The 25885-nt window shown below is 56.5% G+C and overlaps 1 protein-coding gene across 1 annotated transcript in view; it reads left to right on the top strand.

Moving 5' to 3' along the window:
- The window catches only part of LOC116279249 (uncharacterized), a 51170-nt gene that overhangs the window by 17432 nt on the left and 7853 nt on the right, over positions 1–25885 (top strand). Inside the window, exons 16-30 of the mRNA XM_072975910.1 lie at positions 3656–3826; positions 3936–4160; positions 5871–6083; positions 10400–10524; positions 13049–13176; positions 13856–14000; positions 14915–15047; positions 15325–15486; positions 17124–17250; positions 17422–17633; positions 18409–18571; positions 18792–18874; positions 20533–20693; positions 22552–22670; positions 24903–25011. Coding sequence (XP_072832011.1) covers positions 3656–3826; positions 3936–4160; positions 5871–6083; positions 10400–10524; positions 13049–13176; positions 13856–14000; positions 14915–15047; positions 15325–15486; positions 17124–17250; positions 17422–17633; positions 18409–18571; positions 18792–18874; positions 20533–20693; positions 22552–22670; positions 24903–25011 — 2276 coding nt within the window. The remainder of the gene's footprint in view (positions 1–3655; positions 3827–3935; positions 4161–5870; positions 6084–10399; positions 10525–13048; positions 13177–13855; positions 14001–14914; positions 15048–15324; positions 15487–17123; positions 17251–17421; positions 17634–18408; positions 18572–18791; positions 18875–20532; positions 20694–22551; positions 22671–24902; positions 25012–25885) is intronic.

Here is a 25885-nt window from a genome sequence, read left to right on the forward strand (position 1 = left end):
GGGCTTCCTCAGCTCTGCAGGGGGAAGGGCCTGTGGTGGGGAAGCAGCAAGTAAGACAGCAGAGCCACAACGGCCACCAGTTCGCTAACCCAGAACACACGTTGCGTGAGCCCATGCTCCCACCAACTCACACGTGCACATGCAAATACATACACACAGGCACACCCTCACAGTGCACATGCACACAAAACACAGGCGCACATGCCTACAGATGCACAGACATGCACACACAGGATGTGCACCCAAATGCACGTGCGTGCACACATGCACAGACACATACACATGTCGTCCGCAGGCAGCCCAGCAGACAGGTAGGTGTCCACAGAAGTTCATAATCCTCATCACGTGTTAGGTAAACGGGGGAGAGAGTCCTGCCAGTTTGGAAGGGCTGAGTACATTACAGGTGTCTGATCCACAGGTGGTGGACACGTTTGTTCGTCCCGTGAGTACGGTGTAAAGGTGTGCCCCTTTTAATGAGTGACCTCCTACCCATGAATACTAGAATGTCCCAAGTTCAAACAACCTGGGCTGTTGTCCTGATGGTTACGTGTCGTACTAGCTGCACACACGCACACAGGGAGGACGGCCCCTGTCTGAGGAGCACCGTTGCCCTGGATTCTCAGGCCCACCACACAGACCTTCACCCGCCCTTACTCTCAACGGCCCCAAACTAAACTCACACCTTTCAGCTCCTTACTCCCGCTCCTGGTCAGATTTTTTTTCAGTAGATCTAGCTGCTGCCTGTAAACCTTTTTCGCTGTCGAGAAATTCCTCCTTCTATTTCCATTCAAGGCATATGCACTGGTACCTACCAGCACAGCCCACGTGCACAAGAAAACACTGAGACCGGCAAAGCCAGAGGACACCCCCAGGATGAGGGCTGAGGATGTGAGGGCGTTGGGGGGTGCCGAGCCGGAGGAGGATGGAAGTAGCACAGGCACACCCACCCACCCAGGCCAGGCAGCAGGGCACTGAGGACAGAGGGCAGGTCAGAGAGGAGGCAGTCTTCAAACGAGATACGCTGACGTGTGGACAGATGCGGGTCCAGCTCAGTCCCAGAGAGCCCACAGTGTCCGATTCACGGTAGGCAGCTCAGTGATCCCATCGACTAGATGAATGGCCCCTCTCCCCAAAATAGCTTCACTGCTATCTGAAAACCCTCCACTAGGGAGTTACTCTTATAAAGAGACAATAATCACAGGGAGAGAGACTGAGGTCACCACTGTGTCATCACTTCATCGGCTCTGGGAAAGCAGCACGAGAAACTCAGCACCATCAGGGGCAGCAGGACACTGACGGGCCCGGGCAGGTCCAGAGGCACGGGTGTGACCCGAGCCTTGGGCTGCCCATTTTCACTAGCTGCTCCCCTTCCTCCAGGAACGGGGTCCCCGCCTCCATGTCCTCTAGGGACCTTCACTCCCCAGGACACGCTGGGCCTCCGGGAAGAGGGTGACTGTTCCATCTGTCCCCCTGGTCACTACTGCAGGTCAGTAACAGCCCAGAGTCACTCACCTGCCACTGCCAGCAAAGTGCACCCTCTGGAGGAAGAGGCCGAGGGTGTCCCCGGGCCTGCCCCAAGGCCCCCAGACTGTGGGTAGGGGAGCTAATGTGTAAGGGGCTGGGGCTTTCTGTGAGACCAGAGTCCCACCTGGCCGCACAGGCCTGAACAGGTAAAGAGAGCCAAGACAATCAGCACAGATCTAGATTTAAAAACAAAATACATTCAAACTGAGGGAGGCTCCGTAGGAAATGAAAAGAGCTCTGCTCTGCAAAACCAGGGGCAGCTCCTTACAAGTGAACTGCTTGGTGCCTCTAGCTGACACCAGTGTCCTGCACATACACTCCAGGGGAAGATGCACAGTGCTTCCTTGCACCCCTATTTCTGAGTTCTCCACCATGAGAGTAGCTTTCGTAATTGCTTGGGCTGGAGATACAATACATAGTGTCTTTAAACAGAAGGATCAGAGAGCAGGCCTTAGGGCCCAAATTCCACCAGAATGTCCTCCACGCATTCACTGTATGTAAGGCACGTGCGCACTTGCACCTGGCCTACCCGTCTGTGCAAAGGAGCAGCAGGAATCACTGCAAGAACTCTATCCTTGGGAGTCAGAGACTCACGGACAAAATGAAAGCACCCTGGTGGTCTCTGGTCCAGGGAAATCTCCCAACATTTGTTAAAGGCAGTTTCTGGAGACTGGGAAGAGGACTCATCAGAAGAGGAGTTGCTAGACGTTTGGCAGGGGTGTACTTGCTTCAAAGTGGACTCTACTACGCACAAGGGGACAGCAGAGGGCCCCTCAGTGTCCCCTTCTGGAGGCGCCTCTCCCTGTCTCGGGAAGTTCATCCTGAGGTCTGGCCTGCTTTCTCCTGCTGCAGAGCTGGAGATAAGATGGGTGTCTCCAGGGCTCAGTCCCCGGCAGGCCCCAAGTGCTCCCTGGAGACTGAGAGGAAAGCAGGTGGAGCACCTGCTGTCCTCTCCCTCCTCATCCCACAGTGAGTGCAGCAGGGCCGCAGAGCCTCTCCTGGAGGGGCTTGTCCTGCTGTTGGCAGCCCTGCCCGGGTCCTGCTCTTTATCCCCGGGGCTCCACAAATGCAGTGGAGAGAAGACACCCAGGAACCCAGCCCCTGCGGGACTTCGCACAGGGGTGGGGCTTCGGGTGCTGCGCTGGACCCGGGGCCCCTGGGTGTGAGCCTCATGCCCTGTTTTACAGCTAGATGAGGTATCTCATCCTTTTCCTATCATATACCTGGATGTATTCACGTGTGCTCCCGGGGCAGAGGTCAAAGGCAAAACTCCGAATTCAGGGCAAGCTTCCCCTGGCGCTGGGGCACTGGGGTCAGACGGGCCCTCCATTCTCTTCGTTTTACTCTCTCTCCCCTCCTCCTGGCTGCCAGAGGTGGACAGGTGTTGGGGAAATGTCCTGCTGGTTATTTCTGCCCACCTGGGACCTCTGAAGTGACGACACCAGGTCCCAGGGAGCCCCAGACCACGTGTTCCCAGGGACAGCTCTGTGCCAAGCAGTGCTCACCAGGTAACCATGCTCGTTTCCTGCCTGTGGTGTGTGAGAGAGGCAGCGACCACATGTCCCACCCAGGCAAAGGATCTCTTGTGTCACAGACTCTAAAAACAGTTGATCCCAGTTGTTGAACAGCTAGTAGGTATGTGCATGTGCATATGCATATGTATGTCATTACATAGACCGCATGTATGTGGTATCTAATGTGACAAGCTCCTGATGCAATTCAGTTGGCTACTGATTTGGCAAGTGAAGAGGTGAGGGGAGCCAAGACTGACACCCAGACCTCTCAGCTCCTGGGTCAGTGGAAACCCCCAGACCACCCCTGGACACATGCACCCCACAGTCCTGGTGCTGTTCCCCACAAGCCACAGTGGAGCAGCCTCCCTGCCTTCCCAACATGACCCTCTGTGCTTTTCAGGTTTCTACTGTCCAGAGGGCAGTGGAGAACCCATCCTGTGCCCTCCTCATACTGTGGCCGCAGCCCCCGGAGCCAAGAAGCAAGAGGACTGTGGGCCTTGCCCCGCCGGGCGCTGGTGCCAAGCTGGTGAGGCAGCTGTGCCATAGCCCGAAGAGCGCTGGTCCTGAGAAAGGCACGGGGTGGAGGATGGAATGTGAGCCCAGCTCTTGCTTTCCAGGGACCATGGCCATCCGCCCCTGCCCCGCCGGCCACTACTGCCCTGGAGGTAGTGAGACCAACCCAGGAGCCCCTCAGGCCTGCCCTGAACACACCTACCTGGCAGCAGAAGGGGCCCAGAGTCTGGCAGAATGCCTCCCCTGCCCTGCCAGGTACCACTGCCCATCCCCAGGTGAGAGGTCATGTCCTGGCCAGATGCTCAGACCTTTGGGCAGGCGAGTCAAGAGGCCATCAGGAGGCCCTGTGAGGCATCGCTTCCTTGCCTGCTGCTTTTGCCTCAGGTCTCTCTTCCTTCGAAGACCACCCATGTCCTCCAGGCCACTGGTGTCCAGGTGGTCAGGGTGTCTTCCTCTGCCCACCGGGAACTTTTCGGACAGAGCCAGGGGCATCATCGCTGGAAGACTGTGAGCTGTGTCCCGCTGGCTACTACTGCCCAGGGGTTGAGCTGAGCAGCCACGCAAATGTGTTTGCCATCCCCTGCAGAGCGGGGTCTGAGTGCCCTGCAGGTGAGACTGCCGGCCCTTAGTTCCCTCCCAGCCCTGCCCCCAGCCCTCACACCCTCACCCCTGAGGTTTGGCCAGGAGCTCACACAGGAGGCCCAGGGCACATCAGGCAGAAACCCCATGGCCACCTGCTTGCCTTTGCAAACCATCTGGCCAGCCCGCAAGGTCCAACTAATCTTTGGTTGGGTCTCACCACCCGGACCTCCCCAAGACCACGATGCCTGTTCCTGCCTCCCGCAGGTGCTGTGGCTGAGGCCACGTGCAGAGCTGGCTCCTACTGTGGACCCCAGACTGGGATCCCCCCACTCTGTCCTGGGGGTTACGCCTGCCCTGCTGGCTCCTCCACCTACACTGGCCCCGGGCAGCTGTGAGTACCCTCTCCCATCAGTGAGAGGCTCCTCGCCGTGTCTCAGCCTCCGGGCTCTCCCGATAGGGGTCCACCCTCTCAGTTTCCCGGAGGATTCAGGCCAAACAGCAGGGCTCAGAGACAAGTACAGGTAACCCTTTGCTTGGTTGTCCCTGCCTCTGTCCCAGGGAAGGAGGATGACGGAGCAAATTGCACTGAGATGTCCTTCATCAGTTTCCAGGGCCATCCTGCGTGGGGTGGTCAGATTTGGCAAGTAAAAGTTCAGGAAATCCAGTCTGGTCACCTGGACGTGGCTCAGCCTTCTCCAAGAAGGCACCCAGACCTGCTTAGGCCCCATTAGACACAAGGCAACCCCAGAGCCCCCTATCCAGGGTAACATCAGAGTCTCCCCTCCCCCCCGCCAGCTTACGGCCCAAGCCTGGGGAGTGTTGGGGCTCTGCTAGTGAGATGAGAAGCAGCAGCACACACAGACCCAACCAGCGTGAAACCCGGGTCTGGAGTCTGTGTCTCTGCGCAGCTGCGTGTTTCCCTATTACTGCCCTCCGGGCAGCACCCATGCACGTGCGTGCCCCGGGGGCTCTGAGGCCCTGAATGGAAGCGGCCTTAGAGTCTCTGAGGAGACCTGCTGCCGCCTCTGTGAAGCGGGCACCTACCGCAGCTGGGCCCTGGACGCCCTGCCCTGCCAGCCCTGCCCCCCCGGATTCAGCTGCCACCAGGGTGAGTCTGGGAAGCAGGGGAGGGCTTGGGCCTCGAGTCAGAACTGGGCTGAGCCTGGTGAGGTGGTGGAGGTGTCAGGCAGGGAGAGACCCTCAGGGTCCTGGGGAGTGTGGCGGGAGACAGGCGTGTAGTTTTTCTCGGCTAGGCCAGCCACCTGACGGAGAAAGACCCAAGAACACAGGGACAACACAGGTCGAGGAGGATTCAGAGCAGGCAGCTGCCGCACCTGTCTTGATGTTAGGTTAAAAGACCTACAAATTACAGTCTGTGCACAACACCACACAAATTAGCATACTGGAGCCTGCGGCCCAGGTGCTCCTGAAAATAAGACAATGGCTGCCCAGCTTGTGAGGGATGCCAGGCACACTGCCCTGTGTCTGCGGAGAGAGATGGAGGCGTGTTCAGGTGTCAGGAGGGCACTGCTGGAAGTGGGGGATAGGTACAACGGGTACAGGGCCTCCACCGTCCTCCCCACAATCTAGATTCTCCCCTGTATTTGCTCTGCTGTCTCCCCTGCACCTCCACGCATCCCCCAGCAGGTCATTCTTCCACTGGACTCCCTCTGCCATTGCTCAAACCCTGCCTTAGCTGGAGTCTGTGGCTCAGAACTTCCCCTCATTTCCCTCCAGGGACAGAGAGTTATCAGAGCCAGCCCTGCCCAGCGGGGCACTACTGTCCTGCCGGGACTCACAGCCCCAGGCCCTGCCCTTCGGGAACCTTCAGAAACAGCAGCCAGGCAGGGGCAGCTGGAGACTGCCTGCCCTGCCCCGCCAGCACCTTCAGTGCCCATCCAGGCCAGAAGGGCTGCCTCCCCTGCGGGAGCTCTGCTTTCTCTCCACCAGGTGAGTCTCGGAGCGCCTGCCTGCCCGCAGCTGGCTGGTTGCTCTTGTCTGCAGATACTGGCTCCAAGTACACCAGTTCTCCTTCCCTTGCAGCTTTGAGGGTCAGTGGTTTCAGAAAACCACCGTATCGTTGAGTATAGTTGTTCTATGGAAGCCACACTATGTCTCGGTGTGGTGTGTGTGGACAGAGTAAGAGTCCACACAGTGACTTCCACACGTAGATGAGTGAGGTGAGGAATACACTCAGAGAGGCTGAGCCACCTGCTCCACAGCACCATGCTGGTCGGGGAGCTGGGTCTCTGCTCTGAGGCTGTCCAGTCCAGGTCTGACGCTGCTGAGGCCCCAAGCCCGTCCCTATCCTAGAATCCATGTGGTAGAGGCAGCTGCAGAGCTGTCAGCACAGCTCTCGGCCTGTGCCAGTGGCTCCTTGCTGACTCCTCACCTCCCTCATTTCAAAGAGGTGGTCTTCATGTGGTTTTTGCTGTGAGCCATTCTCCACTGTGCAAGCAGGAGAAGTAACCAGATAGTCCCACAATGGGGAATTGAAGACATTCACATCATACATATTTAGCTCGTTGCAGACCTGCCCCCTAATGGAGGCTGAAAGTCGGTGGACTTTCTCTAGGAGAGTATTAAGCGCAATTACCAGGTACTGTCCTGTCTAAGTGCTGTCCAAAATGAACAAAAATAAAGAACACACAAATAAAAGGAAAGTTAAGCCACGTTCAAAGATAAGAAGACTTAATATAATAAAGATATCATCTCTCTCCCAAAGGATTTGTTGATTCTATGCCACCCCATAGAAATTCCAGCAATGGTCTTTGTGGATATGATCTGATTATGTGGAAATTCCAGGGCCACAAATAGCTAAGACAATCTTAAAAAGAAGAATGAAGTTGGGAGACATAGAGTACTGATACGAAGATTTATTATAAAGCTACATTGACTAGGACAGGGTAAAAGACCAACGGAACAGGACAGATCTCAAGCAGATCCGCTATATATAGGATGTGTGGTTGATGACAAACATGAGTGTTTCCTCAATAAAAGGACCATGCCATGGCGATCTACTTAGGAACGGTGAATTCTGACTCTTAACTCATGTCCTATACAAGAAGTCAACAACGCTTTTAGAAAACAGAAAGGGAAAATGTAGTAACTAGAGTGGGACGTCTTGTGGAAGTTGAGAAGCCTAATCAGAGCACAGTGAAGAAAACAGCACTGTGTCTACACCGACGTAGAATCAGAGTTTTCCTGGGCGTTTCGTGTATCTTGATGCCACTGTAAATGCTTTTAAACTGTCATCGGCTGATGTTTTGTTTGTCTAAAGATGTCTCCTCAGCTCTAGTCGTAAGGCACACTTGAGCTAGAATTCTGGTTTGACAGTGATTTTCGTTCAGCGTTTCAAAGACGCGCTTCCAGGGCCTCTGTTTCCATTGTTTCTGTTGAGGAGTCTTATTTAAGCACCTATATTTGCTCTTTGCAGCTAAATGTACTTTTCCTTGAGTAGTTTTAAGATTTTCTCGTTGTCTTTGGTTTTTAAGAATAAAACTGAGGGTTTTTTCCCTGCAAACTTTGTTTGTATTATTTGAGTTAATCCTACTTGAGTTCCTTTAGTACTTCCTGAGTGGTTTGATGTATCTTAACTTTGTGAAATTCTCAGCCATTATGTTTTTAAATATTTACTCTGCCTTGTTTTTTCCCTTTCCTTTTGGATCTCCAGCTACACATGTTACCTCTTTTTACCACACACGTGTCTCTTGCGTTGTTTGCTGCATTTTTCATCTTTTATGTTCTCTTCCTGAGATTCAATTGGGATTTTTTTCAGACCTATATTTCACTTTATTTTATCTTTAGCTCCATATAATCTGCTATTAAATGCATCTAATGATATTCTATTTTTTGCTATTGAATCTTTCAGTTCTGGATTTTCTGTTATTCCTTTATAGTTCCCTGTTCCCCCGGTGAAATTCTCCATCTTGTCGTTTGATTTATCAAACATGCAAATCACAGTTTAAAGTATATGTCATGTCTCACACCTCCAACATTTGGATCTCTTGGGAGCCTAAATTGAACATGTGGGGTTTTTTGGATTTCTTAACAATTCCTGTTTTTTGCATGTCTGGTTTTGTTGCTGTGGTTGTTATTCTGTTTGTTTGTTTGTTTCAGTTGGATGCTAGGCTTTGTGACTGAAAATTGTAGAGAAGTTTTGAAATTCTGGATGCTGCTACCTTCCAGAATGGAGGAGTCACTTTCGTTTTGGAAGGCAGTCACAGTAGCAACAAAAGCCCTCCGTTCATCAGGGATTCAGGAAAGGAGTCCTGGGCTCCAGGTTTTGAGAGAGTCAGTGCATCCCTGACTGCAGATCTTCAGTGGCTCGAACTGAAGTTCGTGGTGTTGACCGGAGACCCCCCATTCTCGGTGTCCCCAGGGCCTCGAGGGCCATCGTGAAGCTGTGCGCATCTCAGCCTGTCATCTGAGAGCCCAGCGGCTTTCAGGGGGTGTGTCCCAAATGTGGGCCGGTCCTCTGGGTGTTCCCGCCCTTTTTCTTAAGTCTGTAGTTAAGTTCTTTATGCCTTCAGACAGACGTTTTCTGTATTTTTTCTGGCTTTTCTAGTTGTATGTCATAGGAAGATGGGTCTGAAATAAGCTACTCTGCCACAGGTAGGAAAAAGTCTGGCAGGCACATGCACATTTGTAAACTGCCTCTTTCCCTTTCAGGATTAGGTGGGGGCTTTTTAGTTAATGTATTTAAAGGTCAGCCCACAGACACTAGCTTCCAACTGTTAGTGCCACAGAGGCACTGTGAAAGATACGAAGACAGCTCTCACAGGAAGAAGGAAGAAAACACAGGAAGAACTAGCAGGAGTGTCAGCGCCACAGGAAGTGAGCCTAAAGGTCTGGATGGTTCCAAATCAGAAAAGAGCTGCTTCTGCAGGGCAGAGGCAGGGCAAGCTCGGGGAAACGTATTTAAACAGGAACCTGGGGGTGAGTAGAATCCCACTGGGCTGGGATGGTGGGGGAAAGACTTAAAATGATACTTTCAAGGTCTGTGGTCGAATCTATAGGCATGAATGCCACACCAAGCGTTCAGACGTTTGTTCAAAGTATTCTTTAGCAAAAGAAAACTTTTTTAAAAAGTTGTTATTCAGGAAATTAATATAATTGAATTATAAAACACTGAGGATGAGGTCTCATAACTGGTCACTCCTTCACCCATCTAGTCACTCCTTCACGCAAGAAGTTCCCCAGCACCCAGGTTCCCAGGTTTGCAGCCCACGGCTCTGGACAAAGAGAAGACATGGAAGACCCCTGGATCATGATGGGGCCCACGTCTCACTCAGCGGGGGTGGGTCCAGATGGGCCAAAGCACTTTCTAGCCTTCAGGGTAGTGGAGAGAGCTGACAATCTGACTGTGGGAGAAAACCCCCTGTGTCACTTCAGGATTGAGTAACTTCCATCCTTCTCTATAGTAAAAATAATTCTCCTTCTTGTTAATGGTCCCTAAATTTGGGAATGCAGGGGGAGATTGTAACCATGTTGGCAAAAAATCTCAGCCTTAATCAATTCATTCAACAAGTTCTGCTGAGGATCTTTTGGCTACTGAGCACCATGTCCAAGTGGTATCTTCAGGGGCTAAACTTTGATTAGTTTTTAATCTCCCTGAGCAGACGCCAATCCCAACAGGGGCAAACCGGCCAGAGCCACAGTGAACCTCAGTCCCCTGCAAGGTCCCAGTCTCGGCCTCCCCACAACTGCCTCTCCCAGAGGAACATCCACCTGGGCTCCTTTTGTCAATCAAATAAAACCCTAACTTCCTTACCCAGCTCCGTCCACGCATTCCAGGCCATCCTTCAAGGTCTCGAGGGGCCTTCAGTCTGCAGATCTCACCCCTTCATTGCCTAGAGACAGAAGCCTGGGCCAGCCTTTCAGGACGGCCCCCTGCACCCCCGAGGCTCTGTGTGACCCTGGTAGGAACAGCGCCTTCCACAGGTGTCAGGGACTTTCAACTGCATAGCTAGATCTCAGCCCTGGCTGCACAATAAAGCTCTCCAGGAAGTTTTTAAAAGGTAGATGTCCTGGCCTCCCCTCAGAGATTTTTATTTAATTGGTCTAAAGGGGACAAATGTTTTTAAAAAGCTTCTCGGATAATTCTAATGCAAAGTCAGACTTGGAAGAGCTCATTTTTCCCCTCAGAGACCCTTCAGGTCAGTACTTTGGTGAAGGCAGGTGTCTGATTGCCCTACCGGGCTGCCTCGTGTCTCTGGCTCCCCGTCAGGAGCCTATGATGAGCTTGGGGACTTCTCTCCCTCCAGGTGCCTCCCACTGCACATGCCGAGGCCTGAACAGGGTCTTCCAGAAGTCAGACAGTTCCTGCATCTGCCAGGCAGGACACGAGTCCGAGGACAAGAGCAGCAGTGGCGAGGACTGTCAGCCCCAGGTAGCGAGCGCACTGGGGCCTCAGGGAGGGGAGGCTTGGGGGGTGAAGGGAGCACTGCCTCGGTGGCCGCCCTGTGTGCCAGGCACCTCCGTTGGCTGTTTGGTTCCCGTCCAGCCCTTTGTGCCCAGGGATTAGCTCCTGCACAAATGGGAAGACCGCAGAGAGCTCAGGTCCAGACACACGTCTCTCCTTATCAGAGAACCACAGAAACTCAGCCTTGTACAGGATCTTAGAGTCGCCCCTGCAGGGGTCTGTCCCTGGAGCACATGAAACAAGGAGTCACAAACAGCAGGAAGGGCCACGTCCCAGGTGGGATAGGTCGCTAGAACAAGAGCAGTGCCCCTCCCTGGCACAGAGCCCTGGGGGCAGCCGGGAACCCCTCCTCTCATAGCCAGCTCTGGAGGCCCTGGATCTGACCTTTTTTTGAAAGGCAGCAACACCTGTATGGGGGCCCCTTCGCCCAACCAGCCACGTGGCAAAGAAGCCCCTGTGCTGTCCCGGGCTCAATCAGCAGAGGTCTCCCCCTTGACTCCAAATCTCCAATTTCAGTCATCTTAATCCTGCATTTGAGCCACAGAAAAACAAGACGACAGTCAGGACCCCATCCACCAGCCCAGGTCCAACAGGAGCTCAGCCTGAACACCTGCTCTCTCACCGCCCTTCTTCTCCCCTACCTGTGCCATTCCAGGCGGGTCTACCTTCCCCCTTGCAGACCCTGCTGCTAAACAGGAGAAGAGCCAACATGGTGAGGCAGGCTGTGACCGTCTCCCCCAGGGGGACGGTCACAGCCCCTGGCCATGGCCCCAGCCTGATTGGCTTCCAACATGCCTGGAGCCCTAAGTCAGTTAGTCCTCGCTGTCTGAGCCCCTCTCCCCTGTGTGCGAGAGGCTCTGCTCCTCCTTCTGCTGGACTAGTGGCTCTCCAGGTGTGGTCTCTGCACCAGCAGCATCAGCATAGCCTGGAAGCTTGTCAGAAATGCTCATCCTTGAGCCCTGCCCCTGGCGGAGTGAAGCAGAGACTCCGGGAGGGGGACCCAGCAGCTGGGTCTCCTCAGGCCTCCAAATGTTTCTGACAGTCACTGACATTTGAAAACCGCTCACCAGCCTGGCTCCCAGGCCTTGCAAGTCTGAGCTCGGCTGAGGGCGCTCAGCTTGGACAAGGAGCTGCTCCCTAGACAGGTCTGGGCGTCTGTCCTTCACGTGGCCACCTGGCCCTGGCTCCCAGCACCCTTACTCAGGTCTGTGAGGAGCTGGGCCCCCTCCCGCCTGCCCCCCTAGCCAAGAAAACCAAACCTGCCCCATCATCTCTGTTTCTCGAACTTCCCTGCAGACGCAAGCCCTCCCACCCTCAGAGACAGCCTCCTTCCCACACAGAGCTGCTGCCCAGCCCAAGGCCTTCAGGTGGCCTCCCAGTGCCCTGCGTGGAGCCTGACACACTGCCTGGCCTGCCTCTGGTCCCCAGAATGTCAAAGCTGCCCCCTTTACACATGAAGAGAGTGAAGTGCAGAGAGCAAACCAGGTTATCGACAAAACTCAGCTACTTAGAGGCAGGGCTCACCTCTGACGTATCATGGGATCACATACAGATCAGCTCCCCAGAGGTGCGGCTGATTTCATGGGTAGCACCTAAAACTCACCCCTGATTTTAATGGGCAAACTCCCTTACCCGTTACCCCTACTACCCTGGTCAGAGAACAGGGAACACTCTGGCCTCACAGAGCCCATCCCAAAATCGGTGTGCTCAAGCCACTGGGGTCCAAGAAGGAAATATCAAAACTGTTCATGTTCATTTCCTTCTCATGAGATTTTCCCTTGTATTTGTGTATTTTTTTACACTGTCTAGCATATGTTGTAATAATACTTTTCACAGTCATTTTCACTCTTGGGCAGCATGATCGAAAGTCTGGCTACCCACTGGCCTAAAAAATTGGGTTTTTCAGGAGGGAGCATGTCTTCCCTGACGTGACCCCAGGGAAGGGACTGCAGCTCCCCAGACCCCTTCCACCCTGGACTCACACCTTCCAGAGGCAGAAGGGCAGTGTGGGCCCAGCCAGCGCACCGGCTCCTTTGACGCTGCTCCCTCCTGCCCCCCGACTGGGCTGCTCCTCTGACACTCTGGTCCTTCCGACCTCTGGGCTGCCCTCCCTCTGGGCCGTCTTGCCCTCAGTCTCACTCTAAACTGGTCTCGCCATGACCAGCCCCCACCTTCCCTCCTCCCATCCATGTTTACTTCCTGGGAGGTCACCTTTGCTGTGGCGTGGGAACCCAGGTCAGTCTCCCCAGAGCTAGACCTCCCTCCCGTGTATCTCTCCAAGGAGCTGACTTGTCTCCTGTTACTTGTGTGGGTCCCCTCTACCCTCAAGCCTAACCCTAGTCTTGGTACGTTGACTAAATGACCTCTCGGAGGAGACTGGTTCCCCAGAGACCCTTCCTCTGTCTCTGGAATGTTCTCTGGAGTGTTCTCTGGCGCACCCCCAACCTGCACAGTGCCCGAGCCAGGACTCTCCTTCCACACCCTCCTGCAGGTAGCAGAGCGCTGCTCGCCTGGAGACATCCGCCTGGCCGCCACCCGCACGTGCGTGTCCCCCCAGCAGCACGACTGCTCCTCCTTCTGCCGCCCAGTGGGTGGGGAGCTCAGCGCCTCACTGGGCATGTGAGTGACGCAAAGCTGCTATGAGCAGAGCGAAGCCACCATCCCCAGGCGTGTCCTGACTGTCCCCGGAGGGCCTCCAGAAGGGAGCTGGCAGGACCCAGCCTGGAATCCTTCCAGAAGCTGCAGGTTGGGCATCCCTGAGAGGGCACCAGGCCAGCACGGCCAAGGGCAAGCAGCCCGGGCTGAGGAGGTGCCGGTGGAGGAGGAGGATCCCAGCACACGAGCAGCTCCCAGAGCCTGAGCCTGACTTGATGCCAAGCCACAAGGGGCCTGATTTGGGCCTGAGTTCTACACCTCCAGCTGCCCTTTGCCCTGGGTCGAGCTTCCCTGAACAGGCACTGGAGGGGGAACCACTGTGCTGGGAGTTCTGCTAAATAAGCAGGCGTGTTCCAGGCTGAGCAGCTGGGTCCCTCCTCACTCTTCCAGGGCAGGACACCCCAAGTAAAACGCTCCCACCCAGGACAAGGCCTTTGTCCCAGGCACTGCTCCCGTTCTGGGAGATGCCTGGGCTGGTGCAGGATAGGGGCAAGAGGGTGTGCTGTCCAGTCCTTCAAGGGCCTCCTTCAAAAGTGCAGGTCCCTGTCCTTCCAGAGCAGGCAGCACTGGCTAAGGGGCCTTAGGGAGTGGGCAGCTACTCTGGGCCTGCTGGGGCCAGCCTCCTGCCCTCTCTCTCCCACAGCTGCCAGTGCCGGGAGTATGTCTCTGCAGAGGAGCTCTGTGACGCCCAGTGTCTGGCCAGGGCCCCCCAGCTCTCCCTGGCCTGGGGACCTGGCAGAAAGCTGGTCCTCAGCGTGAAGGGCAAGGCCGGGGACAGTGTCCAGAGGGTGAGCTCAGCTCAGGGAGGGGCTGGGATGGAGGGACAGCCTCTGCCCACTGGAGGCAGGGCAGAGGGGGCCACCCAGGTACCCGCAGCTGTGGGAAACCCAAGCACCAGTCTGAAGAAACCAGGCGGCAGAGGGGGAGCCCATGTGTTCAGCAGCCTTCCCTACCTGGTCTTCTGCTGTCTGAGTGAGTGTCCCGTCTGCAAGCTGGAGGGAAGGGCAGAGAGCAGGTGACAGCAGTGAAACTTATGTCAACATCAACGACCCAATCTGAACGCCAGAAGCTTCACTTTACAAAAGGGTGAAGCAAGGCTCAGAGGCGTGAAACCGCTCACCACGGTCACAGAAATGGTGTGAACTCTGCCGGAGCCAAACCTGGGCCTCTTATCCCGCCTGGACCTCTGGCCACAAGGCAGGGCCATCTCCTGGCCACTACAAGGTGGCCATGGCTGTCTCAGGGCCTCAGTTACTTCTTCGAGGTGGGGGCAAGAGGACCAGTGCGGCGTGGGTCCGGCTCGCCCTAGGTATTATTCTGCCAGAGCTTCTGGGTGGTGTGTCTGCTCACCACTGAAAGGTCAGGGACTGGGCAGCAGTTTCAGGTGATAGGGAGATGTTTCTGGTTGTCGTATGAGTAGCACGTTTGCAGGTAGAAAGAAAAGAGAGGCAAACAACGACCCAGTGCAGGGACCTGAGTTGAGTCCGGGGTGTTTTCTGAAGACAAGGACGGCCTAGGGATCAGGAAGCCACCTAGGCAAGCTTAGTGAGGAAGGAAATATGTCCTGAGGGAGGTTGGGGGTGGGCACCACATCACAAGGGCTGTGCTGAATGTCTCAGTCTGTGTTTCTGTCTATCCACCCTCCCAAATCTCGCTGCCCGTCCCCGCTCCTGGGGTACACAATGCTATGCTTCGTTCTCAGGAAGCAGTGAGCACCCTGGGCCCAGACCAGTCCTTGCAAGGGAGCGCCAGGGTCCATCTGGTCCAGTGTGGCCCCCACGGCATGCTTGGCTTTGTTATCTCCAGAGGGGATGTGCTTGACTCCTTCCTCCTTGGTGAGCTGAGAGGGGTTCCAAGCCCAGGTTTCCCAGATTGGGGGGGGGGGCGCACGTGCCTGCACGCTTCCAGGAAGAGGAGGCCCTGGGAAGCTATGTGCCCACCTCAAACCCCTCAGAAATCTCTCAGCTCTGTCTCAGGTGTTGGGGAGATGAGAGTCTGGCAGCCTTGGGTCTGCTCCTTAAAGGGAAGCAAGACAGGTGGGGCCCAAAGGTGGGTGTGTGGCTCCCCAAACAGGCCCAGGTCCGCCAGCTTTCCTCCTCAAAACTCTCCCAGGTCCACCTGTGTCCAGCCCACGGCAGCAAAGGCGTCACCGGACTACAGCCCTGGAGTACCCTGTCCCCCAGGATCCCAGCATCCACCCCCATATTCCAAACCCAGTGGTCTGCCTGGTAGAGGGGGACGTGATTCTTTTCCAGCTTCATATTCTTCCCCACAGTGAGTCCCACTCTGACTCTATCATCTTTCCCCTGCCGGCTGTCCCGTGACCTCACAGCAGCCAGTCCCTGGCCTGTGCTGCCTCCTTGCTCTTGGCCTGATGGGTTGCTTCACTATGGGCCTCAATTACACATCTTGGAGCATACGCTCCAGCTCCAACATGGGGTTGTCAGAACTCTGTGCCTTGGGAGGAGAGGGTCCTCACCAAAATGACCTCTGACTTGGGCCACAGCCCCTCTGCAGGGCTGCTCTGTGCCTTGGCCGGCTGGACCTAACTCTGCCTGACAGCCCCTCCTTCCTGGGATTTATAAGGATTGTCTTCCCCACAGTGAGTGAAGTCTGCCTCCCCGTGACTCCCGCCCCAGGAACCTCAGAACAAGCCTGAGACCTCCTCCGTGAAACAGCTTCCCTGGTAGAAGAGGGTCTCACCACCCCCAGCCCCCAGCCCGGCTCAGCGTCCCTCCTCCAGGCACTGAGCATGGTCCAGCCCTCAGGAGACCTTAACTCCCTCCCACTTCCCCACCTGGACTTCCCCAGGTGCTACGCGGGGGATGGGCACCCCGCCCATCTGCTCACACACAGGATAGCGGGACCCATAGGGACCTCCCCGGACACCAGGCAGCTGGCCCATCAGGCAAGGGGGCAGCCAGCCCCAGGGTGGCTTTCTTTTCTCCAATAAGTTTTTTTCTTTTTTTTTTAAGGAATGGATTTTGAGGAGATAAAATATGGGGCAGAGCTTACAAACGTAAGCTGTCTCGCTAATTGCTTTATAACTGCAACAAGTCAGTACAAAGGGTGCCCCTACAAAGCAACAGGATAGTGGCCCGAAGACTGAGGTTTAGGAGAGACTGAAGATCTCAGCCTCCGGTACCTGAAATTGAGGCTTCAGCTCTTGTGTCTGGATAGGTCACTGTGTGGCACAGTCCAGGCTTTTAGTCACATTGGGACAGAACGGGCACTTGACCCAGGTAGAAGCAGGCTGTGTTTGGTTTCACGTCACGTGACTACCCAGGGTCCTCCCCACGAGGTAGTGCCAAACCAAGAGGGACAGGAGTCACGGGAAACCAAGCCCAGCACGAACGTGTGTGCCCTGGTTCCCAGGCCCAGCTCTCGCATGAACACGCCGGGCCTGTCGCAGCCTCCCCTGCTCTGAGCCTTGGCGTTTGCATCGCTGACATGCCCCCGTGTGTCTCCTTCCCACACTGCGGGGATGTGAGCTCAGAGCCCCATGTTGGGGGTGGCAGGGGACCGATCTCAGTAAGAAGAGCTGACGCATGTGCATGGGAAAGGCCTCATCGGAGGGACTGGCCAGGCCAGGCCCGCCCGTGTGTCCTGCCAGCGGGCCCCCTACCCCCATGGCATGTGCTGAGTGCCCGCTGCGTGCCGGCCCTGTGCTATCGGGGAGCAGAGCTGAACAGGCCCCCACCTCTGAGAGTGCCAGGGCGCTGTCATGTGCACCCCAAAGGGACGTCAGCTTTCTCTGCAGGTCAACAGGTCTGGCCCTGGCACCGGGATTACATGCATGAAAGGATGAAGCGTCATTTCACTGGAAACATGTCTCCTGAGACGGGCTGTGGGTTGCCCAGGGTGGGGTCAGGAAGCCTCTGGAACCCAGGCCAACCCGTTTCATCCCCCAGATCGCTCATTCAGTCACTACCCTGTGTACCAGAGGCAGCATCTGTTCAACAGCAACCCCCACTGGGACTTCGGGGCCTTCAGGAGACTCGCCCACCTGGTGCACGAGACTCACCTCAACTTCTCCAGGTGACTGCAGCCTGGGGTCAGGGTGGGTGATGGGAGGACCCAGGGGTGGGGGCTGCAGACCACGTGGGAGGGGTGGGATCACAGGCAGCTGCTCCTGTGAGTGGGGAGAGGCCCGGCTGTGGCTCGCGGCCACCCAGACTCTCCCTATGTTCCTGCCCTGCACCCCCGCAGGTTTGCTCATCAGTTTCTAGATCCGGGCACATATGTGTTTCGGGACAACGGGCTGCCCGAGAGCATCACGGTGGTGCTGGTGAAGGAGAAGGGGGTGGCCTGCGACCCTGGCCTGTCCCCAGTGCAGCCCTCCTCCCCGCATCACCTCGCCAGGCACGGTGTCCTCAGGCACCAGCTACCAAACCTGGGCCCAGACTGGGCAGTGATCTCAGGTACTGACCACAGACCAGAGGGGCCGGGATGTGGAGGGGGTGTGAGAAGAGGGTCACACAGCAGGGACCCCAGCTATGTGTCCAGCCTGAGACTCTGGGCATAGCCCCAGACTACAGATGGGGACAAGAACAAGCTTGTCTTGAACTGGGGCTTCATTTGCCAGGCAAAGAAACTGAATTTTCTCCCCAGGGGTCACCTTCCTCACCCTCCCTGCTCGCCCTGTGTTCCTTAGCTCTGGGGCCTGTCCCAGTGAATGGGGTCCCTCCACGGTGAGCAGAGCCCTGGGTGAAGTCATAGGGTCCCAGAGATGCCTGTTCTAACCTCCTCTGTGGGTTTTCCTGTCTTTTATCCTCCTCGTCCTCATGAGCCGCTCTCCAGGCTGAGCCTGCCAGGTGGACAGAGAATACTGCCCATCGTGGCTGAGGCCCAAACCTGCCTGGGCACGAAGCGGCCAGCCAGCCACACCGAGCCGGGACCTGGCTCTGGGGCCAGGCGGGCAGGGCAGCAGCGTCCCAGGAGGGCCCCCTCATCCTTGGGCCCTAGACTGGAGCAGATTCCACAGAGACAGCAAGGGTGGAGGAGAACCCCTAGTCGGCCCCAGACATGGTTAAGCCCCGGGCAGGAATGAGGACTGCTTCCCAAGGAGCTGTGAGGAGTTAAGGCCCAGAGGCAGCAGGAAGAGAAACCAGAGCCACTGAGGCCCATGCAAAACTGTAGCCTAGGGAGGTTCCGGGAGGTCGTCACAGGACCCCGCCCCTCTGCCCCACCTTTCAGGGGTACTGCTGGCTGCTGGCTTGGCAACTGTGCTGCTGACAGGCCTGGGCCTCGTGCTAAGACCCTCGCTGGCCCAGGCCTGCCCCGTGCAGACCTGGAGGCCTCAGTGGAGGGGCCTTGGGGAGCCTCACATGCCCATGGAGTATGTGCCCCTCAGGGACAGGTGAGTCCCCTTCACCCCTCACACGTCTCCCGGCCCCAGCCCAGCCCAGTGACTGCAGCAGGCCTGGCCCTGCCCACACTCATGAGCCCAGCCTGGCCCTGTGGGCTCGGGAGGGGCCCCTTCCTAAGCTGACCTGTGGGGTTCACCACTGGCCCCCGGGCCACACGAGCCCTGGGCCGCTCATGTGTGTCTGTGCACTGAGGCTGGTGCTTCTTTGCAGCCTTCCCTTCTCTGAAGACCTTGGTCCTTGGGGCTCTGAGGACGGAGCCAATTCCTCAGGGAGGGCCGCTGCCCGGGGCACAGGTACCTGCTGGTGGGCAAGCCCTCCTCCTCTCTGCCTGCCCCCATCCAACCTGCACTCCATGTACACGCTCCTGGGAGCATCTCGTATTTCCACAGCACTGGGTTTCTGCACTTTAGCTGTCCATCTCTCCTTCACAACAAAACCTAGAAGTAGGTGTGTTCAGGTGTTGTGCTGTCCGCATTTTATAGACGGAGCCTGAGGCACAAGGAAATGTAAGTGGCTTGCCCAGCGTCCCAGGCTGGGAGGGCTGAGCTGAGGAAGAGCTGTCTGGTCCTCACTGTGCTGGTCAGGAGCTCGGGGGGGCCCTCGCTCAAGGAAGGCACAGGCGTGAGCACTGCTCTCCAGGACCCCTTTACAGGACCACTCCCCTGCCCTGTCAGCTCCTCCTGCACCTGGAGAGCTGGGTATTGCCTTGGGGGATCTGGGGACCCACAGTTCCCCCCGTCCCCACCTGGCCCCCGACCGCAACAGTGAGCAGGAAGTGTGTGCAGTGGGGCATGCAGGGGGCACTGCAGATGTAAGACCCTTCACTGCCCAGGCTGCCTCCCTCGGACGGCGGGCAAAGGGGTAGGGAAGGGCCCTGTAAGTTCTCCCGGACCTGGGCTCACACAGCTCAGACGTTGCCTCTGCTGATTCTTAACTGGGGACTTGCAGGGACCGCAGCAAGTGAGTTGAATGCTCAGGGGCCTGGGGGAGGCAGTGAAGTGAATCGTTACAAGCGTGGTCGTGGGGTCAGAGCACATGAAGTCTTGCTCGTTGTGTGAACCTGAACGTAGGCCTCCTCACCCACACACACACCCACGCGCCCTACACCACGGGCACACCATGCAGGGCAGGCCTGGCTCTGCTGCCCCCGAGCACCCTTCGCATGGGGATTAGAGGCCAGTCGCCACTTTCCTGGTGAAGGCTCTGGACAGTGAGGACAGCGCCCCCTCAACGTGAGCAGAGGACTGACGGAGTCCAGGACGAGCCTACCCTCCCACCCGGGCCACCCCTCACGGGTGACCAGTGGGTGGGATGTGACCAGGGGGCGGGTGTACAGTGGACACGGAGGGGCTACACAGAGTCAGGACTGAGGCCGGCACTTTAACCCCCAAAGGTAGCCTCCATTCAGACCCAGGGCTGGGAGCTCCCACAGGAGGAGGTGGGACAGGGCCCTTCTGGATAGAGGACGGGTCCCTTCGGGGAGGGTGAATTTCCCCTTCACTGTGCGGTGTGTGACAGGGCAGTGGAGAGGGCGAGCTTGGTAGAGTGGAGGACCCAGTCCGGCCTTCTTGACAGCTGCCTACCCTCTTCCCAACTGACCGGCTAGTGAGCTCGGGGGACAGACACCACCCTGACCACAGAGAGAGGAAGGAGGCGATGCTGGCTCTGCCAGAGCTGGGCCCACGTTTGCTGCTCAGAACGAGAATTCCCCTACCGCTTTTGCAGCACAGATGGGGCTTCCCTTCCCCCCACATGCACCCACCAGGCCTGGGGAAGACTGGCAGTGGACGATCCCTCAGCCTCACACTCAGCTCCTGCAGGTGCTGCCCTGGCGGAGCCCCAGGCCAGCGTGGGGGCCTCACACCATCCTTCCTTCTTCCGTCAAGACAGCTCCTGAGGGGAAGGAGGCCCTGTTTATCCCACAGTCTCACTCCAAGGCCTCTTCCTGCAGGGAAGCCACCCCCGGCCACAACCTTGGAGGACATCAGTGTCCGCACGCTATATGACAAGCTTGAGGACCAGAGCCTGCATGTGGCGGCCCAGCTGAGCAAGCACAGGGATGACATGCTGGCCTTCTACAGGGGCGCCTGCCGGCAGCTCCAGGGGCTCAAGGTCAGCCCCCAACCCCAGACAACCCAGCCCCTGGTGCCCCGGCCTGGGGGAGCAGATGCCCACTTCCTCCTGGAAACTGCCGAAACTGCCTGAGCCAAGATGGACTTCCATACCTGAGAGGCTGATGCAGCCCTGATTCTTCCAGGACCTCCTGCAGGGCTTCAGCATGACTGAGCAGCCAGGTCTGGGCAGCAGTGGGGACCCAGCGACGGGGGCCGGAGCCGCTGCCAGGACAGATGACGGGCAAAGCAAGGACTCGTGGGGCAGCCACACTGTGGCTTCTCCCAGGGAGCCCTGGCAGTGTCCTCCAGGTGAGAGGAGGGGAGGTGCCACACCTGCAGGTGAACAGCCATGACAGCAGCGCTCGCAGTGGGTAGTGCCTCAGTGTCGCTTCACATTCATCATCTCACGTGGTACGGCGGCCAGACAGCACCCCTGCTCCCCCAGGGCCAGGGAAGGGACTCAGATAACAATGGCGGAGTGAGGCCTCCCCCAGCTCTCCTGCTGGCCGCCTCCAGCACTGGCTTTTAGGGGTGGCTTTGTGTAAGATATCAGGGTGACGCGGACCCTGAGGCTTTGACAGTCTCCCTAGTTTAGACCTTTAGTTATGTTTTTCTAAAGGGCAAAAATGATAGAGCTCCTTACAAATTCCCATCGGCACAGAAGAGGCTATAAACGGGTAGCGAGAGTCCACTTAGTCGGGCAGCCTTGCAAGTCTGCATGTGAATATTCATTTGCTCTTTCATGGACCCCGGGGAAACCCCTCTCATGACACCTCGGAAATGCTCCTGCTACACAGCAGAGTCCAGCATTTTCCAGGCTGCAAAGGCTTCTTCCTTTAGGATTTGGTGCTGCAGAGGAGCAGGTGTTCAGTGTCCACCAGGGCAGGATAAGGCGGGGTGCGGAGGGGCATCCTGGGCCCCACATGGGTGCTCTCAGTCAGATGCGATAGATGAGATGCATAAATTAAAGATGCACAGATCTTTAAACATTTCCAAGTTTAGAAAAAGTAAGAAACATAATGAGATGTATACAAAGGGAAAGGACCTTGGTCATATGCAAGGCAGCCCACACACACACGTAGCCCATGGCGGTGACTGCCCAGAGGAAAGAGAGCGGGAGGGAAGGTCCTCGGATGAAAAGGGCAAACACACAAGCTTCCAAAATGGGAAAGCATGAAGTAAGTGTCGGGCCAGGCGTCCATGTGCAGACGGTGCTTCTCTGTGCTCTTCCTCCCCAGGCTGTACCCTCAGCGTCCCTCCCGCGGGCTTTCAGCCAGAGCTGGACAGAGTGCTTTACGCTCTGGCGTCAGCACTTTCTCAGGCAAGCGGACCACAAGCTTGGATCAGCAGAAAGGTGAAGGGCCCCTGAGGTACCCCGCTAGCCTGAGCTGTGGAGATTCATACACACACACACACACACGAGAATCTCCCCAGTCTGTGAGCTGATCTGGCCTCTCACACAGAGCTCAGGACAGAAGCACGATTCACAGATCCCGCCCTGAGAGCAGTGTGTCTGCGGGAAGGAGGACTCAGAGGGCCTCTGTGCAGGGGTCCCCCCTCCGGGACACCCCCAGGGCAGAGGGCAGAGCCCATGATGGCAACAAGTGTCCCCAAGGGGCCTGGGACCTAGATGAGGGAGGCCATGACCCAAGTCGGGTCTTAACTGCTCCTGGGCAGGTGCCCAGGGCCCCCAAGAGCACCAGACAGTCAGCGGCCAGGCTACTCAGAGACACGGAGTCCCAAGCTCAGATCCGCACATGAGTCCAGGTCAATTTAGCTGTGATGTCCTGGTCCATTGCTGTTCTTTTCTGAGCCCAGAGCTGGAGGGAAGTTACAGGAGTGTCTCTTCTTCCAAGGCCTCTGGTCAGGTTGGTGAACAGCCTCTCTCTGCTCGTCAGCGAGACCCTCAACTGGTGGGTGAAGTGCTCCTGAAGCCCCGGCCTCTGCCCTCGGATGAGAAGCACCAAGGCCCAAGGTAGGGGACAGGTGTTGGCCCCCTAAGCTCCCTGGCAACGAGACTCTCATTCTTCATAACCGGAGCCTGATTTAGAGTCTTAACCCCTCTAATCCAGCTACAAGTCTGGGGGCCCCTGGCCGTGGTAACCCCCCATTGTTGTGGCCACCCTGTTTGCCAAAGCGTTGCTGGTCTGAGTACTCATCAGAACTCCTTCATTTACTGAGGTTGTCCCCACCCTTCATGTTCCCACCCGCCTCCTCTGACCCTCCTCCTCTGATCCAGCCTCCCGCCAGGTGTAGCCTCCAGTCTCTGTTCTTCCCCGAGCTCAGCAAGAGGCTGAGCTGGTCAGTTTGCTTGTGCCAGTGCGATTTCTGTCCAGGTGTTCAGACACGCCGTCTGTCCTTCCCTGCACTGCCTCTGACTAGCAAACGTGCTGTCACTGACTTGTAGTTCCTGGTCCTGAGACAAGCACTTTATCTGCTCTCTAACTTATCCTCACAGCAACCCTGTGAAGCGGATCCCATGCTTGCGCTCCTTTCAGGGTGAGCCAGAGCTCAGGGAGGCGTGTTCGGCACGTGACAGGGCTGGGATTTCAGTGCCCGCTCCGCACAGACCTCTCCTCTGATTCCCCCCACCAAACCACAACAGTCCTTCCTCCCACAGACATCGCTCCTGTTGGTTTCCTGATTTAAGGTGCCCAGAAAGCTCACACAAACAACTGAAGTCTCCTACAGGAAAGGGGAGAAAAGTCTGAACCCTCCTGCTAAATTAGCGGGGGCCTGGGGCTCTTGGAGGGTCGAGACTCCAGGAAGAGTGGCCACACAAAGGAAAGGCGACTCAGGAATCAGGATTCTAGCCTGGGCTCTGCCCCGAACACTGCAGACCTTGAGAGGACACCTCCCAGCCAGCTGTATGGCTTCAACCTGAGGATCATTCCCTTCGACAAACATTGGTTGCTGCCTTTGATGAAGGGGCCAGGAAGAACAAGTGACTACAGCAAGAGATTCTAGAGGTTAAAGGAGCCTGTGAGAACCAGGAAAGGTGGGGTGGGCTTTAAACGAAGGGTGGAGTCCTAATCAGGAGCGGGTTGGGGAAGGGTCTTCCTGGAGAACAGCTTTGGCAAAGATGGAGGTGAGAGAGCTCAGGTTTGACTCATGAACTGAGACCAGTCCCCCAGGCCCGAGGGCTCCCTGATGAGTCCAGCCGTCTCATTTCAAAGTATAGAAACTGAGATCTGGAACTGAGTGACACAAGGGGACTCTGAAGAGTACAGTCGTGCACTGACAGGGTCCCAGCAGGAAGCAGCTGGCACATTCTAGAGGGAAACTTCGAGGAGAGCACAGTGAGGGAGGTGCAGGAAGGGCGAGCAGGTACGTGCAGCCCCGCGGGTCAGCAGAGCAGCTTCCGGGCACAGAAGGAGCACAGCACGGAGCCTGTGGCCTTGGGCGGGGCATAGCCAGTGACATGGGGAAGGGAAAAAGCCTTTTCCCCTGCCCATCTCAGTTCTCCACATGGGTCCTGTAAGTTAGACCGACAAAGAGCAACCAGAGGAAAGCAAGCCGAAGCTCACTCACGCGTGTGTGCCCTGGTGCAGCAGCACAGGGCGCCGAGCAACGCAAGGGGTGCAGCGTGCACAGCGTCCTGACAAGAGAACAGTCCATCCTTAGAGACATAACAAGATAAAAGAAAAGGACTTTGAGTTCTAGGGCGGCCAATTGTGGGAAAGTAAATACATGGGAAACTGATGGTGGAGGGGGCTAGTTTTGGCAAGGTTTTTACCTACGTTTTGGTGACATCTCTGGGCTGGTAAGGATCTAGAGTTGTCTCCAGTGATTAACTGCAGGCCTTCCTGGTAGAGGGGAGGCGGGGACCTTCAGAATGTGAGTCCTGTTTTTAGGCAACTAGGGGGCGCACAGAGCTTTTCTTGCATCTGCTGCTTCTCACTTGGCTTCACCTCAAAAACATCAGTACCTCAGCTGGCACGTGTCAGCTGGCATGTTCTGCTCCCATCACTGGGAAGTCACCGGACTGCTGGGTAAGGAAGGCTGCAAGGGTCCGCTAGCCCGGCCACAGGGGACCTAAGGGCTTGCCGGTTCCTCCTTCTCATTAAAAGCTCGTCTTTCTCTAACCTCAGACGCCCACAGAGGTTTCAAAAGCGGCCGGTGTCTCTTCTGTTCTGGTTCGGGCAGAACCAAGTGTTACTGGGCAGCGGAGGCCTGAGAGCCCGCCTCTCATCCCCCCTCTTCCCAGCCCCCAGCAGCAGTCAGGACCTGGGCGGCTCCCCCAGGGTGACGCCAAAGGAACAGACGCTGAGAGCCGGGGACGTGGACGCAGGACTGGAGCCTTTCCTGGGCTGCAGGTAGGACCCGGGCTCTGTGACGGGGGCCGTTCACGTCAGGGGTGCTCCGGGCCACCACGTGCTCCATCGCCTGCTCTGAGATCTGTGCCATCCAGCTGCGCCACCACTCAGCCCTGCTTGTTACCTGCACACCGTGGTGTGACTCTGGGAGACAGAAGTCAAACACAGGTTTGGGGGAAAGGTGACTGGGAGGGATATTTCAGCCACTTCCACCCACGCTTGACTCAGTTTCTACCATAAATGTCTTCACGGCCTCAACATCTGCCCAAAGTGGGAGTTAATGCCTTGGCCTCCAAGGAGGAGCCTTCAGCTCTCTCCTACCCCAGTCTGTGTCTTCACCTTCGGCATCAAAAGAGTTTCCATTCAGCTGTGGCTCTGCATTTGTGTTTGCATTTTATCTGGCATTTCATATGCGGAGCAAGAGGTGGGCTTTTCATGACAGCTGAGTCCACCTTGCATCGGTTGCTGTGTGAACTCATGGGATGCCCTGCAGGTAGCTTAAATTTACCACATTCAAAGCAAAGCCATCAGCATCCATGATGGTCTACAAACTTGACCCTTGCCTCCATGGCTCTGCTTTGTGACCCCGGCCATGACTTCATCTTCACGGTCACGTCCAGTCATATGACAGGCACTAGAAAGGCAGGAAGGTAAAAGGGTAACTGAGGCAGCTCTCTCTTGTAAAAGGTTTTCTAGAATCCATTCCCTCAGCAATTTCCTTTTATATCTGCTTGGCCAAAACTCAGTCACATGATCATCTCTGTCCATAAGAGTGTCTGAAACAAGCAGTTCTTCATCTGGAAATGCTGACACTCCCGCAAAATTAACAAGAAGTCTCTGCCATTGGAGCCAAGACTGGCACACAAGACCCTTT

Source organism: Vicugna pacos, chromosome 14, assembly GCF_048564905.1.
Source record: "Vicugna pacos chromosome 14, VicPac4, whole genome shotgun sequence".
NCBI classification, from domain to species: domain Eukaryota; kingdom Metazoa; phylum Chordata; class Mammalia; order Artiodactyla; family Camelidae; genus Vicugna; species Vicugna pacos.